The sequence below is a fragment of the Fukomys damarensis genome, unplaced genomic scaffold, assembly GCF_012274545.1.
Source record: "Fukomys damarensis isolate Sample0158 unplaced genomic scaffold, DMR_v1.0_HiC HiC_scaffold_16, whole genome shotgun sequence".
In the NCBI taxonomy this organism is placed as follows: Eukaryota; Metazoa; Chordata; class Mammalia; order Rodentia; family Bathyergidae; genus Fukomys; species Fukomys damarensis.
This window is the reverse complement of record NW_022900928.1, coordinates 115,267,066-115,286,015: the sequence shown is the minus strand read 5'-3', so window position 1 is coordinate 115,286,015 and position 18,950 is coordinate 115,267,066. Positions and strand designations below refer to the sequence as shown.

Below are 18,950 nucleotides of genomic sequence, written 5' to 3'. Positions count from 1 at the left end.
CAGATGTTCATCGCTGTGCCTAGCTTTTGCTTTTGAAGGCACAAACTCAGTCTGTCATAAGGTACACATAAGCAGCCCCTGGTGGGAAATAAAGCAGCTGTATTGACTGAGACTCTTTTGGTTGTGGTTATAGCTGTGACTCAAACATACGGTGGCAATTCAAATGGGGAACCATGTGTGCTACCATTCACCTACAATGGTAGGACTTTCTACTCCTGCACCTCGGAAGGGCGACAGGATGGACATCTCTGGTGCAGCACAACTTCGAACTATGAGCAAGACCAGAAATATTCTTTCTGTACAGACCATACTGGTAAGTGTCCTGGGGAAAAGCAGAACAGTGAAGAAAACCCAATTTACTTGCCAGAATTCTGGTATTAATTTGAGGCTGCATAAGAAACATCACTTTTGATCTGTCTGGACCCAAGAGACTCAAAGCCAACTTAGCAGCTGAGGATGTTTCCAAGTTCCCCATGATCCCTGGGAAATGACAACAAGAGATGAACTCTCCCATTCATTTACTTTGATATATAGCGATTAAAGATACTTGTATACTGAAATCAGTAACTGAACAATACATAAGGTGGATATCGCGACGTCTTTACTTACCTTCTGGATGAAACTTTTATTCAAAGCTATCATTTTAAACTTTTATTCAAAGCTATCATTTAGTCTTTTGTATGTTTGGTTTTGTTAGGAAATGAGTGCAAATAATGCTTCGATCTATTAAAGGGTGTAGGTGAATACACTAAGAAACTTTTATAACTATGTTATCAGGCATCTTTTACCCTAAGTAGACTAAGAATTTGCTGTAGAAATCTGACTCTGGGAATCTTTCTGTAGTTTTTTTTCTGGTATGTGAGAAAGCTCAACTATAATCTTTTTCTTCTTCTTTATGCAATGTCCCGGGCAGTTTTGGTCCAGACTCGAGGTGGAAATTCCAATGGTGCCCTGTGCCATTTCCCCTTCCTGTATAACAACCACAATTACACTGACTGTACCTCTGAGGGCAGGAGAGACAACATGAAATGGTGCGGGACCACGCAGAACTATGACGCTGACCAGAAGTTTGGATTCTGCCCCATGGCTGGTAAGATGGGACCCTCTGGATTGTCGGGGTGGACACCACATAAGGAGCAGAGCCAAAGACTGGTGTCCTCTCTACTCTTATTTATTTGGAAAGCAAAAGTTTATATGAGTATGTCTCTGTGTGTGTGTGTGTGTGTGTGTATACATAAATATTATATATATATAAGAATTGAGAATATATGTAATTATAATTATGTACTTTATCCCTTTGGGATGATTTAATTCTCCAAATGTAAAAATAAAATTTTTAAATAATTTTAATACCAAAAAACACAAATTAAAATTACAAATTTGTCAATATTTATCTTTTGTGAGTGTACAACTGAGTGCACATCCACCGGCTACACTCACAGGCCCATGATGTTGACGCATGACTTTGCTTTGGCCGGCACAAGCTCCCTGGCACTAATTAAATACCTAAGTGACCAAATCAGGTCAGGAAACTTGTTTTTGAGAAGTAGGAATTTTTTTAAAAAATCTCCAGAATAAATATTATATATATAAGAATTGAGAATATATGTAATTATAATTATGTACTTTATCCCTTTGGGATGATTTAATTCTCCAAATGTAAAAATAAAATTTTTAAATAATTTTAATACCAAAAAACACAAATTAAAATTACAAATTTGTCAATATTTATCTTTTGTGAGTGTACAACTGAGTGCACATCCACCGGCTACACTCACAGGCCCATGATGTTGACGCATGACTTTGCTTTGGCCGGCACAAGCTCCCTGGCACTAATTAAATACCTAAGTGACCAAATCAGGTCAGGAAACTTGTTTTTGAGAAGTAGGAATTTTTTTAAAAAATCTCCAGTTTGTATGAATGGCGAAAAGCAAAACCAGTACATTTTATGTATTTTCAAATTTTAAGAACTTCACAGAGTACATTTGATTATGCAGTTGTAGAGCCAGGAACCTGTGCACTATGCAGTGCCGAGTGTGAATAAGAGGCAAAGAAAACTACTTATCCCTTTATTTCTCTCATTTCAACAAAACATAATAATGGGTTTAAAAGGAAACTTGCTTTTGCTTGCAATTCTATACCCAAACACATAATTTTCTTTCAAACTAGAAAAAAATCTGAAATGAAGAAAAGTTAGAAGGCAGTAGTCAAATCCAGGCTTAGAGAACAATATGCACCCTTTGAGTGAATGTGTAGGTTTTGTCTTACTGTAAGGTTCCCTAGCTCTTCCTGTAATTATTTCTTTTTTCTTTCTTTTTCTTTTTTTGGTTACCAGGGATCGAACTTTGGACCTTGTGCTTGCAAGGCAGGCAGCAGAACCACTGAGCTAAATCCCTGGCTGTAATTATTTCTTATTACATACTTTACGCTTGGACTGTGTTTTCTCTCTGTGAATCTTGAACTCTGTACCTTTGCCGTGCAAACTTTAGATGCCTTGGAGGCTCACAAGGCTTCTTTCAAAGTGAGAGTCTATGTATGCCTAGCTAGCTAGTGTGTGTGTGTGTGTGTGTGTGTGTGTGTGTGTGTGTGTGTGCGTGTACTATTGGAGATCGAACCCAGGGCCTTTACAATGAGCTACATCCCCAAACCTTTTTATTTTTAATTTTGAGACAGTCTCACTAAGTCATCCAGCCTGGGCTTGAAACCGCGATCTTCCTGTGTCTGAATACTGGGATTGAAGGCACGAGCCACTATGCCTCTCTGTCAATTAAGACTTGAAAAGATCCTTTCTCTGGCCACTTTGGGAAGAATAGTTTCCAGGGGGGCAGGAGTGGACACAGAGAAGAGCAGGTGACATCAGAGGTTCAGGTTTGATATGGTAACAATTTGAGGCAGGGAAGCAGCCCTGGTGTGGAGAGAGAAGGACTCTGGGTAAACTCAAAAGGTGGAGCCACCTGGAACAGCCAACAGGATAGAGTTGAGATGTTCTGAAAAGAAAGATCCAGGATGACTCCATCCATGGTTTTGTTTTATGTTTTTTAGCATGGACAAAAGGATGAAAAGATGAAAAGTGAGCTAGGGGATAAGATCAGTTTCAGACATGTTAATTTTGAGGTTCATTTGAGAACCTCAAATAAGTTAGAATCCGGAGCTCCAGGGACATCCAGGTAGAGAAGACAAATGTGCGACGCCTTGTCTAAAAGTGACAGTGGGAGCACAGACGTGATACAGGTGAGAAAGGTGTCATGGGAATCCTAAGAAAAGACTGATACCTCAGGAAGAGGTATCAGTCATGCAGAGGGATTCCGGTGAGAGTTTTTGGAATGACCAGACTGGGTTGATGATAGTGTATGCACTCCTGTCAGATCTGTGATCACCTACCAAGTGCATTTCATGTCCATTTCCAAATAGCCCATGAAGAAATCTGCACAACCAACGAAGGGGTCATGTATCGCATCGGTGATCAGTGGGATAAGCAGCATGATATGGGTCACTTGATGAGGTGCACATGTGTTGGGAATGGTCGTGGGGAATGGACGTGTGTCGCCTACTCCCAGCTCCGAGGTATACTGCCTTTTTTTAAAAAAAAACATATTTGAGAAATCAAATAGGGCAGAGAAATAGGTTTTCATGTAAAAACTTACTCTGTGCCAAAAGCAAAGGAAGAAATTCACAGTGACAGCCCATTAGGCTATGTGCTGGAGAAGGTTATCACTGAAGGCAGCTAGTTAAGAAAAGCTGACATAGGAATTTTAAGGCCCTGAAACAGGATGTGAGGACTTAGGCTAAGCCAAAAGAGTGACTTCAAAGACAAGAGCACAAACATTTGATCTTTTGAGCTTTAGGTGATGCTACTGGATTCATGTCTAGAAAAGATTAAATCATTTCTATAAAAAAAAAAGATGAAATCGGATCTTTGCAGATCCAAGTTTAAGAAGACAAATATGTAGAGAGACTGATTTCTTTTCTTCAGATAGTTTTATCCCTTTGGACCTAGACGTGCAATATGAGGTACTGTTGGTTTGCTCAAGTGATTTAAGTTTTCCATTCTTTGATTTCAAAAGTAGAACTCTGAGCTAACCCTAAATAGTACAAATAGCTAGTGTGTAGATATTGGCCTGAGTCTGTCCCTTTTGTGGTGTCCAGAGGGTAGCACAGTGCAGGAGTAATATAATCATATCTGATGGCGCAGAGCTGAAAGGAAGCTTAAGAAGGTGTGCAGACCCATTGCTTATTTAACAGATGGAGATTTTAAGACCCAGAGAGGGAAAGTAACTTGCTCAGGATCTCTCAGAAGAGTGAGACACAGAGTTGACCTGCTATTTTTTTTTAGCTTTACAAACATAGATGCCATTTTATTTTTCAAATCCAAATATCTCCTCCCACTTCCCATTTCCAGAAACCAGACTGCAGCACCATTATGTGCTCCACATAAATATGTTTAATCATCCTACTATAACAAGCAGGGATTAAAAGGAAATTTGCAATTAAGCAAGAACTTTATAGAAGTTAAGATGTATTTGTTTAAAACTTGGCATTTCACAGGAAGGTGGATTTTACCACATTCCTTAGGTGTATATGCTGCAACCTCTTTACAGGTCTACAGTGAGAGAACTGAAGTGAGGGGAACATTGTATTACTAAGTGTTGAATATAAAAAAAGAGAGCTTACTTTATGCCAACAGAAAAGTTCCTTTAATGGAAGGTATCGATAATCAAGTGGAAGAACTGTATAATTTGCAAAATGTAATTTCATCAGTGAGGTTTTAAAAGTTCCTCATGCATCTGCCTCCCGAACAGATCAGTGCATTGTCGATGACATTACTTACAATGTGAATGACACATTCCACAAGCGTCACGAGGAGGGACACATGCTAAACTGTACCTGCTTTGGTCAGGGCAGGGGCAGGTGGAAGTGTGACCCCATCGGTAAGTAGTGTCTTCTCCTTGGATAGTTCTGGCCCTCGAGACTGGTTAAACAGTTTCAGAATAGGAGAACTATTTGCTATGACTGACTGTGCTCAGCTGTTCCTAGCAAGCTCTGAAGTCTTATCACTCATCGTGAACATATATATATATATATATCCTCAATAGTGGTAATCATCTGCTTTTTGTTCAATTTGGCAACAAATATAAATTTAATTGAGTGGAGTTGGTTCTTTGGTTCTGAATCATAAAGGCAGTGCATATTTGGAAAGGAAAATTTCCTTTACTTACTCTGGGACAACATGGCAAAGGATCATGCCTTCAAAATACTCTGTGCTTTTGGCTGCCGTTTATACTAGAACTGAGCAAAGAGTGGAGGTTGAGTCCTAAAGGAGCTGTGTTACCAGCACTCCAAATTTTAAAGAATCCATTAATACCCCTTTACTGAAAGAGGCAGCTTACTCACTGAGAAGACAAACTGATACCATGAGTTTGTTTGATCTGAGATTGCCACAGCTGATAGGGATCCTAAGAGATTTTCTTAGAAACTGCTCAGCAGGCATTCACAGTTAAAATTTAGTTCATTCAGTTACCTTTAAAATGTGTTCTTCCAAATTTTAAAGAAATGTGTATAAAGTGAAATGGCTACAATTTTATTTTCCTTTCTGTTCACATAAGTCAGTTGTGTTGAAATTGGTAAATAACAATGTTTAATTTTTTCCAAATTAATATTTAGATTATAATACTGAATTCTTAATCTTTATATTTTTATTTAGAAATATGACCCTTTTCAGAAAATTAGATATTCTTCCCAATAGATGCTTTTTTTCAATTACTAAGTATTTTGTAAGGTAAAGTATGTGATCAACTTATTTAACTTCATGTATCTGTAAGGATAGTTGAAACTTTCTATTTTAATTTTCATCATTTGTAGTAAGATCAAAATATCTGGTGAATGTTTAAATTTTTAAAAAAATTATCAGAATAAAAGACATTGTTACTGACCTCTCAAAATATTCCCCCTCACTTTGAGTACCCTTATCTCATCATCCTGCTCACTTTCTGGAAGAGCTCTGGAAGTTTTCTTTCTTGACTGTCTTTAGTTGCACTATTGTGGCTGCTCAGTATACTGAATTGATTCAAATTATTTATGGCAATCTCTGTCAAACTAAAACAGTACAGTGTGTCCTCAGCCACCTTATTCACTGGATCTGGCACTGCGTGACTTCTGGCTCTTCCCTGAAGTGAAGATGACCTGGAAAAGTGAATGTTTTTTAATTGATTCAGGGCATCAGAGCAGCCAACACAGCACAACTAAAGACTCTCATGAAAGAGAACTTTCAGAACTGCTTCAGAAAGTGGCACACATGATGGGATAAGCATATTTGAAGTGAGGCAGAATATTTGGAGGGGAAGTAGTAGGGCAGTGTATCTTTTATTGTAATAATTTTTTTTAAAAAATCTAAACATTCCCTTTATTTTTCAATCAAAACTTGTATTCTAGCAAATTGTTTGTAGCTTTAAGTCTTTGAAGCTGTTTATCTTTTTTCTTTTGCAAATATTCTAGACCAATGCCAGGATTCAGAAACCCGAACATTTTATCAAATTGGAGACTCCTGGGAGAAGTATGTGCACGATGTCAGGTATCAGTGCTATTGCTATGGCCGCGGCATTGGGGAATGGCACTGCCAGCCTTTGCAGGCCTATGCAGGTAAGCAGCTCTAAGACTGCAAATTGAGAAGTGTTGGTCGTTATGACAACAGGGCAGCCCCAGTGCTTGTTAATACTTTGAGGCCCACCTTGAGGGCTCCCTCTGTTTCTGATCCTTTTATCATATATCACTGCTCAGTAATCAAATTTTTTACTAAAAAGATTTTCCTTTCTCTTTCCCATCAAGCAAAACGTATAGAATAGAAAGATGTGAAAAGGTATATGTATGTAGTTTTGTTTCTTATGCTGTACAACATTTCATTAGGTTAAAGCACTCTGGTTAGTTTTGTCTCACATCTGTATGTGGAAATAGAAAACTTCAAGAGAATTTCACTGGGAGTAAAGGATTGGGATTTTACATTGTGATTCTTAGCAGAGGAGTTGCATAGAGAGAGAGCATGAAATTCATTCACCATGTCATCTCTGCTCTTCGGGTCAAATTTTTCACTTGTTTGATCAGTTGCAATATGGGACAAAGTATCCTGGGCTTAAAGTTGAGTAACTTGCTCAATTTCTCTGCCTGCACAGATTAATCACACTCAAATGTTTATCGGTGAGTCATAGAGACATTGTGTAAGTTGCAAGTGTTACTTGTTCATTTTTTGGAATAAAAATTTGAATTAAAATTCAAGGGGGATAAGAGATTCACTGTTACACTCACAGAGAACAAGCTATGGGAGCCACTTGGCCAAAGAAAGTGTTAACCAAGTCTGAAGTCCAAGCTTTATGTATGTTTCCGAAAGATACATGGCAGGCTCCTCTCTTCCATCTCCTCATCTGTAATATGGGGAAATTGTAGCTAATAACCTTGAAAATTCCTTCCAATGCTGACACACAATCTGTGATCATAAATACTGAGCCCCTGCATGCACCCTTTTTATGAACTCCCAAAATTTGCTCTTCCCAGTCCTTAGACACTATCAGAGCTGAGGAAGTTGACTTGCCTTCATGGTGGATTGAGGTTTGAAAATCTTTTTAAGTGCTTTTTAATTTAATGTAGTTTCAAATCTGGTTGTAGACATGCTATAAATTCTGATAGTACATAATTGGGTTGGTTGGTTTTTTTTAAAATGATGCAACTAAAGGACAGGAACTTCCAAAGAAATTCTCCTATATGGCATTTTTGGGGAAATTATCTTCTCTGTGATTTAGGGAGCCTTTTCCTCTATGTGTCTTCTAAAATAAGCCTTTCCATACAGCTACTTGTTAAAAGCATTGAGTTGGACTTGTTAGAAAAAAATCTGGATGGAAAGGAGCCCTCCCAGTTGGGAGTTTTACCTGTTCACTCTGTTATGCCCTCTAAAAAAATGGGTAACAACAAGGACCAGTTGAACATAGAAGAGATTTGGGGAAGTAGGGCTGGTTTATGACCTCAGACATGGTGTTTGGTGTTACCTATATGTCTGGATTACTCAATGGACCATGCTCAGCATACAGAGCTTTAAGAGTATGTGAAGAATAAAGTAACAAGAGATTACTGATTGTCTCTGAGCCTTACCCTATTTGCTCCTTGTACAGAGGCCTTGGTAGAGTTACTCAAACTCACAGGAGATAAAAGGCATTTGGTTTGTCAATAAGCCCCTAGAAAAGTACAGACCTCAGCAAATTCGGGGTGGGTGGTAGGACAGAGTCAAAAAATCATGAATGTTTAATTTCTCCAGAGTTACTTACTGGAAATTGCTCATTTTTTGACCTTTAAACTCATTTTCAAAATGTAGACATTGTATCATATCTTTTCTTAACTATTGTATTTTCTGTTTGATCACACTAAGAGACAGAATAAAGATTTCATGGTGGTAATTTTTGCTAAACATGCCACCTAGGCTAATTGAAAAGTTATATCAGCTAGCAAGTATCAAAAGGATTATCAAAACTTTAAATTGGGCATAGCAGTAAACACCTGTAATCAGCACTCAGGAGGCTGAGGCAAGATCTTGAGTTTAAGGTCAGACTAGGCTACATAGCAAGTTCAAGCCTAGCCTGTACTACATAACTAGACTGTCTCAAAAGAAAAAAAAATTAAATGATTTCAAAATTTTCAACTGGCCAGCCTTCAAATTATATGTAGCACAGTGTAGAGTGTAGTAAGTAATAGGAATTTAACTGACCTGAACGAAAAAAATCATGCTAAAAAGAAAAGAAAAGAAAAGAAAAAAATTGTGCTAAATCCCATTGCTGTTGAGTGCAGGTTTCTTAAAGGTAGGTGGGACATATGGCTAAATTTGAACAGATTTTCCCAGTGCTTGAAATCTTAAGAAGCTTTTCCTCCTCTTTGGCGGGGGTAGAACCATTTCAGTAGCCTTTTCCTTTTTCTCTCACTTCTTCTTTGTCTTCCTTTTCTTTGTATCCTTGTGGACGGGGAAGACGATTAGTCTTAGACATGAAATGTAAAGGTCTTTGTGTTGTTTTGAAACTTCATAGACATTTACCACTATGAACTTTTCTTCTTCAACATCATAATTTTGGTTTTTTGAGACAGGGTCTCACTATGTAGTTGAGACTGACCTGTAGCCCAGGCTGGTCTTGAACTCAGCGATCCTCCTGCCTCAGCCTCCCGAATGTGGGGATTACAGGCGTGTGCTGCCACTCCTGGCTTTCACATCATAATTATGCACTAAACTGAAATGTATATCAAGTTTCTCTAACCTGAAAAGGCTATAGTAGGATTTCTTTAATGCATCGAAATTTGAACAACCTTAAGTGGGTTATCATAAATAATTTAAGGACATTATATTTCTGTATTTACTGATTCATACTGAAGCACTTTAAATAGTCACATTTCTACACATGTGCTTAAGTATTTTAAAACTTGTGAGAATCTTGGTGAACTAAAAGGGTGAATCAAAGAGGGCCACTGAATGGAATTCTGACAACTGATTAAAATAATTATCCTGAATGTTCTGTGGAATATATGCCATGTTAAAATGGAAATTGAGAATTTTATATGCGATTTTGATATTCATTTGCCTTCAAAATATGTGCATTAAATGAAGTTAAGGTTCAAAGAATATTTGTTAGCCTTTAACAAACTTTGAATTATTCTGTGTTGAAGTGAGAATATTATTTTAGAATTCTGGAGTCCATAGTTCCACAAGGTACATATTTGTTCTGTTAGAGAAAACTTTGTCTCGGAGAGGACTTAGCAGCTGAGATAATAATTAAGTCTGAAAAATCAATACTGTATATTTTTTCTAAAAGCTTTCAGAAAACTTAAATCTGTTAATCCATTGAAGTGCTTTATTAAACATACAAAATTTTGTTTTGTTTGACTATTGGGAAATTCTTAGAAAGGTTATTATCACGAACTCTGATTATTTTTAGCAAATTGCACATTGGCATTATGAAGTGAGTTTTATGGTCTATAAACATAAATTCTTCAGTGCTGTTTCTTTATTTTTCTGAGTAGTCTATTGTGCTAAGAAATCAATTTCTTTTTCTTATTTTGCTTTTTAAAAAGAAAATAAATATTTATTTTAAATTTTGTTTTTAACAGCCATATATATCAAGATGTGGAAATACTGAATTTTGTATACTTTTAACATCATTTCAGTTGATAACTCCTTTTGAAAAAAACTTTGATCTATTAGTAACTTGACAAATGGTGTAATTTTAGAGTATACATTTTGAGTAAAAATATAGATAGATTTATTTTCCCAAACTAATAGAATGCTTCAACTGATGAGAAGTAAAGCTGTGTTTTTAATTATTACCTTTGTCTATTTATCTAAGATTCTACCCTGTTTAGAAATATGTTTGTTTTACCTCATGCTGTATGGCCTTTGGAATGTTGTTTTTTTCTTAGGTATTGGATTCACTTGTGGTGAAAACGTCCATGAATTAGAATTTGCTTTAAAAGAAGATTAATGTAGTCAGTAAATGAAGTTTGAATGCTGAATTACATTATTTGTACTAGAGTAGTTTTGCAGTTGTCTCACAATTCTTACTTTGAAAACAGAGAAGCAGGCTATAAGACATTTTTTAAATTTTTAATTGTTATAAACAAATTCTATTTGCATTGTCACGTGAAGGGCAGTAATTATCAGCTAATATGTAACTAAGCCCAGACAATTGTAATACTTCTATTTACTGATGAGCAAACTGTGTTTAAAGATACAGTAACTGCCCCTGTATATTAAATTTTTTTTTCCTTGGTTTTTTGAGACAGGATCTCACTATGTAGTTGAGACTGACCTGGAACTCACTATGTAGCCCAGGCTGGTCTCAAACTCATAGCGATCCTCCCGCCTCAGCCTCCCAAGTGCTGGGATTACAGGCATGCACCATTCCGACCGACACTATATATTAAATTTTAAGTTGAAATGAGGGAATACCCAAGGTGACCAAATCCTACATTTTCACTTTCAGGCACAAGTGGTCCTGTCCAAGTAATTATCACTGAGACCCCCAGCCAGCCCAACTCTCACCCTATTCAGTGGAATGCACCAGAGCCCTCACACATCACTCAGTATGTGCTCAGGTGGAGACCTGTGAGTATCCCCAGAACCATGGACATCAGGTCTCCTGATCTTACCTAATTCTGATCTGTTTTGTTTGTTTGTTTCTGCTTTTGTGTCAACTGATCTGATTAATTACCACGCAGTATTTATATTTTCTTTGGTGACTAATTAATATGTAGTCAATCAAATTGCATATAGATATGGATTTTTTCAGGGGTAGTTAGAAGAAATTAATATTTATGTTAGGAAGATCTTATTAGGGACATAGAAATGATAGCTTAAAATTATTTTCATCCACTATAGGAAGAGAATCAAATTTTTACATGTTTTAGAGCTCTGTTACTACTGGTATCATTTCCATAGATTAATTTTTCTCTTTTGATTCTCTTTTTTGAGGAACTGTTTTTCAAACCTTTACTTTTGGTCTTTTAAAGAAATTTAAATGGAAGGCAATGAGGTGATGAAAAACAGATAAACCACAATAGTTGGTTTATTTAAACAATGGGCCTGTGATTTTTTAAGTGTTTGGAAATTGAGGAAACCACACCAAGGCGGATATTGGTATATAAGCATTGGTTTCTCTTACCCTCAAAAACCCGTCCACTTATAATGACATGATTTGAGAAGCAGTATCTTACACTAGGGAAAAAGACGTCTATTTTAAATAAGACTACTGAATTCTAAGTAATTAAAGACAAAAACATTTGACAAACTCATACACTTCAGGAAAATTTTAAGCTGTTACAATATTTTTTTTGTCCTACATCATCTTTTGTAATCTCCCTGGTATACTGAGTAGTCAGTGTAGAACTTGGCATCTAGCAATATTTTTCTGTGGAATCAGTGACTTCTTCCCTTTCAACACCTTTTTAACTCCCATCTTTTCATCTCATAGCCAGTTGTGTTTATTTTAAACTCAACTCTGAAGTATTACATGTAACCCCTACAAGTGGGGCATTTACAAGTAGATATAAAATTGGAAAAATCATCAGAGTGGCAGTGATGAATTCCTTTGAAGTTTCCTTTTTTTGTACCCTGGGATCGAACTCCAGACCTTGCGCTTGCAAGGCAGGCGCCGAAACCACTGAGCTAAATCCCCAGCCACCTTTGAAGTTTTTAACAATTACAAATTTTCAGGTTTTTTTCTTAATGTGTGCCACATGAATTTAATATCTGGTATCTTCTTATGATAGCTCACATTGAATAAAAGTTATCAATAATTTAAAGCTAACTATAATGACTAATAACAATTTTTCATAGCATAGTTGGGTGAAAATTTAAATTTAAAGAATACCAGGCTCATTTTCATTTATTTACAAAATGTAAATAGACACAAGCATTTAAATTATTGAGAATCTAGTTGATTGGGTAATTAAAAAAATAACTGGGCATAAAAGTGTATTTTGATACTTAGTATTTAGAATATTTACTCTTGAAAGGATTTCCTTTTGTTTGAAGTTAGAGTGTTTCTTTTCCACACATTCTATTACAATGAGTTTTGTGACCCATGGCATATTAATGAAGTTGGACAGGATGTGAAAATGTAAACTGGACACAAAAGATTAAATACACCAAAATCACATTCTTCTATAGTCTTGCCCAAAGTTGGCTGACTATTCCTGATGGGGGAGTTTTTATCCAAGAATGAGACACAAAACCAGACCAGCTGAACTTCATTTGCAAGGACCCCAGGATCAGAGTCACAAAACGGTATTTGCCTTGGGCTGTTTCTACAAGGAATGAAACTTGAATTGTATCCTACCAAGTTAAAAAATAGAAATATGGCCTTTTCCCACTTTAGTGAGGAACATATTTCTGTTCCTTATAAAAAATGAAAAAAATGGGAGAGGAAACTTAGGGTCATCATTATTATATGGCTGATATTAAATCACCAGTTCAGCCAACGGCATGGTATTCAACACCCGTGACCCTGTAACCTCAGGCATGTCACTTAATTCCACCTGTAAAATGGGAGCAATAATACAGTTACCACTAAGTATGAGGTGGGAGATGAAGACTGGGGGAGGATGCAAGCAAAAATACCACAGAGCCTAAGTAGTGCATGGTAAATTATGAAATATTAACAACTATAAACAGTAGTAATTATTGTCAGCAAACTCGGCTCCTGGTCCCTATGCTGATTTCAGTGTTCCATGGTTTTCCTCCAAGAATGGCGCTGCAAAGTTTCTTCATTCTTCTTTGAAGATCACTGACCATCATCTCTAAATATTTATCCTCATAAACTCTTACATGACTTTTTTTAAAAATTTAAATTTGTAGAAAACTACTGCAGGCCGTTGGAAGGAAGCTACCATTCCAGGCCACTTAAATTCCTATACCATCAAAGGCCTGACCCCAGGAGTGGTATATGAGGGGCAGCTCATCAGCTACCAGCAGTATGGCCACAGAGAGGTGACACGCTTCGACTTCACCACCAGCGCGAGCACACCTGTGACCAGTACGTACCTGCACCCTCGGGTCTGCACCCAAGTTGTTCAGACTTGAGCTCCCCTTGGGAAGCTCTCGCCTTCTCGATTCGTTTTCTCCCACAAATGGCACCTGCATTTAAAAAAAATAACCATCCACAGGTGAGGATGGTGAACAGTCTGGATCACTGAAGACTTGCTTTCTCCTTTCTGTGATGCTCTAGGCAACACTGTGACAGGAGAGACAACACAACTTTCTCCTGTTGTGGCCACTTCGGAATCGGTGACTGAAATCACAGCCAGCAGCTTCGTGGTCTCTTGGGTCTCAGCTTCGGACACTGTATCAGGATTCCGGGTGGAGTATGAGCTGAGCGAGGAGGGAGATGAACCGCAGTACCTGGGTGAGCTGGATGCGTGGCTCAGGGTGGGTCTGAAGGGGCTGTTGATGGAGAAGAATCAGTAGGTTCTCTGTGGAGCTAATTGACAGCCCCAGTAGAACAAAGCCTCCTGCTGGAAAAGGAAAGGAGAGCTTGGCCCTTTGTAGAACTGGCAGGTTCTCCTGAGCGCCCTCACCTTGTCCTGCTCCAGATATGAGGTGCTCTATGCATTTACCTGAGCGTAGGCCCACATTACAAAAGCTCCTGTCTTTGTCCTTCATGCATACTTTTCAAATCCTATCCCCGCCCTCCATCTTTCTGTGTGTCTCTGCTATCTGCCTTCTAATCACAGAGAGGTATTCTTTTAAGTTTGGGGGTGGATTATAAAAGTTGTACATGTTTGGAGAAAACAATTTGAAACATAAAAGAAGAAATACCCCATAGCACATTGACAATTACTGCTTAATCCACTAGCACATTCCCTTCTAGTCTCTTTTCTCCCTCTCAGTGTGCTGCTCTTCTCAAATGCTGTGGAGGCATTGGTTGTAACCTTTAGTTTTTATTTCAAAGATCTTCCAAGCACAGCCACTTCTGTGAACATCCCTGACCTGCTTCCTGGCCGCAAGTACATTGTCAATGTCTACCAGATATCTGAGGAAGGAAAGCAGAGTTTGATCCTGTCCACTTCACAGACAACAGGTACATGGTGTGCTATGTGGTGTTAAAGGACTCTTTCAACTGTAGGCCTGTAACAACATCGTTTCCCTCACTTCCTCCTTCCTTTCTTTATTAGCTCCCGATGCCCCGCCTAACCCTACCGTGGACCAAGTTGATGACACCTCCATTGTGGTTCGTTGGAGCAGACCGCAGGCACCCATCACAGGTCAGTTTAGCCTTGATCTTGCTTCTGGGTTAATCATTCTGGTAGCTCGAGGAGGGTGTAGGGAGGAAGCAGATTCTGACCACAGACTGAGTGTATTACTTAAAACCTCCCACATAATTACTAGAGATTTGTGTGTCTGTGTGTTTTTTCAGGGACACTAACTTCCTTACACAAACACACACCCTGAGCACACACATATAACCAATAATGACAGCTCCTTGGCTTATTAAAGGAAGGCTCTTCCTAGGGTTGCAGAGATGAAATGTTTCTGAATATTTCTCATCATTGAAGTAGCTTAAAGATGCAGACAGTGCTAGTCAATTCTGTGTTCAGGCTGGTTTATTAATGCTCCCATCATCCAGGACTCAAGAGAAATCAGCTTAACATGAATATTTTCACCTAATGGGTTTCTAATTGACATTTACTAAGGATCTCAAGTTTTCAAGGATCATATTTATTAAAAAAGCTTGCATGGCTCTTCTTATTTTATCTGTATGCTGAATAGTCATTATAAGAAATGTTAACACAGAAAGAGGCCAAAAGAATCTTTCTAATGCTTAACTAATCAGACATAAAAAGCTTGCATGGCTCTTCTTATTTTATCTTTATGCTGAATAGTCATTATTATAAGAAATGTTAACACAGAAAGAGGCCAAAAGAATCTTTCTAATGCTTAACTAATCAGACAAGATGCTGAGGGCTATTAGAAAGTAGCAAATTTATGAATTTTCCAGCACAGCCTGTGTTTCATAAAACGATGTACCATGTTTTTCTCATGAATCTGCAGGATACAGAATAGTCTATTCTCCATCAGTAGAAGGCAGCAGCACAGAGCTCAACCTGCCTGAAACTGCCGACTCCGTCACTCTCAGTGACTTGCAGCCTGGCATTCAGTATAACATCACTATCTACGCTGTGGAAGAAAACCAAGAAAGCACTCCCGTTTTCATCCAACAAGAAACTACTGGGGTCCCCCGCTCAGGTGATCGAAAGACACTTCCCTGTTGTCTTATTCCTTAAGCCAGGTAACATCTTTAACCTCCTTCTGTGGGAGAACAAAACCTCAATACAAAAAAGACCGTCTTTCCTGACAGAAAGTGCTGTTTTGACTCTGTCAGCAGTTCCTGCATCTGAGTAATTGTATATCGTCCCTTTTTCCTAAACTTAATAGTATTCACACACTGAAATATTCATGCATATAAACTGTTGGCCTTTTGGTTAAAAATTCTGACAGCATCAGGTCTTCTTATTTTTCCTCGGAACCGGAAGGGACTTTACATCTATTACCATGATTATGTATTACTATAAAATGATTCAGTGAAACAAAACCTCCAGTTTTTCTGTAGTTACCTTAAAGTTTTTAAATATATATTTATTTTAAATTTCTACCCCAAACTGACACTTCTCATGCTGGAAACTCATATGCTAACCTCTGTATTTTTGATAAACCTTCAAATACAAGGTGAACAGTGCTTGAACCATGAAAATTTGTGCAAAAACCCCACATTATTTGGTTAAGAGACAAAACTTACTATTGCTTTTGAATCAGTGGCTCTAAGAAGTGCCTAACACATCCAGGAAACTTTTTTTTTTTTTTTTAATAATCTTCAATAGGAATTGTGAATGACCAGTTGTCCCTCTTCTATTAGATAAAGTTTCCCCTCCCAAGAACCTGCAGTTTGTGGAAGTGACGGATGTGAAGGTCACCATCATGTGGACGCCCCCTGACAGTGCGGTGACCGGCTACCGTGTAGAGGTGCTCCCCGTGAACCTGCCTGGGGAGCATGGCCAGAAGCTGCCTGTCAACAGGAACACCTTTGCAGAAGTGACCGGGCTATCCCCCGGGGTCACCTATTACTTCAAAGTCTTTGCTGTGAACCACGGGAGGGAGAGCAAGCCTCTGACTGCCCAACAGACGACCAGTATGTCCTACCCTTCCCTTATTTGCCCCAGTCCCCGTTTCTCCACACTCGTGTCTAAACTGTCATGAAGTACAACACGCTCTTGGCTCCCGTGCTTACAGTTTAGCAGTAAGAAAACAGCCGGCATGGGAGTGTGTATTGGACGCAAAGCGTAAACTTGGAAACAAAACTCAGACATGCTCTGTGGGTGCTGAATGGCAGTCCACTTAAAGCACATATGTAGCAGCATGTTTGTTCTAACACACATGTGCATTAATGGGAGAATTTAAGAGAACTTAATTTCCTTTGCTAATGGAGACACAGATGAGTGATTTCAGTGCATTTTAAAAATGTAACTGAGTATATCTAGATCAGAGTTAAAAATGTAAACTCTGAACACTTACAGTAGGATTTAAAAACGGCATTTGTTGGGTCAGGAGTGCAGCTCAGTGGTAGAGTGCTTCCCTAGCACATGCAGGGCCCTGGGTTTAATCTTCAGCACCACAAAAAAGTAGTTACTAAGTATCTAGTGTAAAAGAGCTTCATGTTGTCTATTCAGTTCTTTGCATACTCATACTCTTCATTTTAACCTTGTAAAGGAAATTCTAATTATTCTAATTATTCTAATTCTTTGAATGTATGAAGAACTGAAGCCTAAATTCTGCAGCTTGTAAGGTTTCAGAGCTGCAAAGTGATTGATCTGGCTCAAATCTGTCTTTCTGACTCCAGAGCCCATGCTGTCACTTTTTATTTCTGACTACATCTCAAAGGTTTCTTCTCTCTGAAAAGAGCTGTAAATGTCTGCGAGGAAACTGCTAGCCATCATAAACCATTATATAATCCTTTCTGATAGTACAAACACACCAGCATCCCAGCATGAATGAGATTCCTAAGTATATTTCTTATCTAATCTGAACCATGTGAAAATAACTCATTTCTCTAGCAAAGGACTATTCATTCAGTAAATGTGTGGAATATGGCTTTTGATCCACATGGAATTTTCTTCTTGCCTTCATGTTTTGGTCTTATCCCTCTAACCTTAACCTTTTTGACTCAAAGCAGAATAAATTGTGGGGCCAGAGATTTAGCTCTGGTTTTACCACCTGCCTTGCAAGCACTGTGACTGGAGTTCGATCCCTGGTACCAAAAAATAAGTAAATAAATAAATAAATAAATAAATAAATAAATAAATAAATAAATAAATTGTGGGACGTACAAGTATATGTTTTGCCTTTTCTTTTTGTGATGTGAAAATCTTGTTGGAAAATTAGATTTTTCCAAAGCGTAACAGTCAAGTGAAGAAGGCCAACGATTTCTCATGACTAACACATAATTTTGGCAAAGTTTTACACAGCATTCTCTTAAGGGCTAGTTTTTCCAGGGTTTTGGCTTTCAGTTCAACTTCAACCTAGAGAAGAGGAAACTTACAATAGTCAAGCTTTAGGATTTCAATATGATCACGATTGGCTATTGATCTAAATATTTCTTGACACATTCCTTATCTTCTAGAACTGGATGCTCCTTCTAACCTCCAGTTTACCAATGAAACTGACACGACCGTTCTGGTGATTTGGACACCACCTCGGGGTAAGATTACAGGCTACCGGCTGACTGTGGGCCTGACCCGAGGAGGACAGCCTAAGCAGTACAATGTGGGGCCTTCTGCCTACAAGTACCCTGTGCGGAACCTGCAGCCTGGATCAGAATACACCGTGTCCCTTGTGGCCGTGAAAGGCAACCAGCAGAGCCCCAAAGCCACTGGAGTCTTCACTACTCGTAAGCTGAAATTTAAATCTTTTGTCAGTGATATCATAGCTTTTTAACTATATTCACATTCTCTGTTCTTTCATTTTTTACAAGTTCTCTTTACAAACTTCGTGCAATGCTGGGTGTGGTGGCGCACGCCTGTAATCCCAGCACTTGGGAGGCTGAGGCAGGAGGATCACTGTGAGTTCAAGACCAGCCTGAGCTACCTAGTGAGTTCCAGGTCAGTCTCACTACATAGTGAGACCCTGTCTCAAAAAACCAAAAAAAAAATAAATAAATAAATAAAATAAATAAAAACTTGGTCCATAGTTTAAAGCTATTCTACTAAAAGTGTACTCCATTCATGGACTGGCTGCTGGCCCATAAATTGTCCCTTGTCTGCAATAGGCCAGGAGCCTGTGCCAGAATATAAATCACAAAGCATGGTGTTTAATTTGACCAATTACTTTTCTGAAGCAAGATTTTCTTGATCAGGGCTAAGGATGTGGTATAGTGCTTGCCTAG

The 18,950-nt window shown here is 38.3% G+C and overlaps 1 protein-coding gene across 9 annotated transcripts in view; it reads left to right on the top strand.

Moving 5' to 3' along the window:
* Nucleotides 1-18,950, top strand: part of Fn1 (fibronectin 1) — a 66,338-nt gene that overhangs the window by 9,478 nt on the left and 37,910 nt on the right. For all 9 annotated transcript variants that reach the window (XM_010616017.3, XM_010616020.3, XM_010616019.3 and 6 more), the window contains exons 8-20: nt 134-313; nt 914-1,090; nt 3,412-3,564; nt 4,800-4,928; nt 6,493-6,636; nt 11,001-11,122; nt 13,373-13,550; nt 13,743-13,919; nt 14,466-14,594; nt 14,689-14,778; nt 15,566-15,760; nt 16,428-16,700; nt 18,189-18,455. In XM_010616017.3, coding sequence (XP_010614319.1) covers nt 134-313; nt 914-1,090; nt 3,412-3,564; nt 4,800-4,928; nt 6,493-6,636; nt 11,001-11,122; nt 13,373-13,550; nt 13,743-13,919; nt 14,466-14,594; nt 14,689-14,778; nt 15,566-15,760; nt 16,428-16,700; nt 18,189-18,455 — 2,214 coding nt within the window. The remainder of the gene's footprint in view (nt 1-133; nt 314-913; nt 1,091-3,411; nt 3,565-4,799; nt 4,929-6,492; nt 6,637-11,000; nt 11,123-13,372; nt 13,551-13,742; nt 13,920-14,465; nt 14,595-14,688; nt 14,779-15,565; nt 15,761-16,427; nt 16,701-18,188; nt 18,456-18,950) is intronic.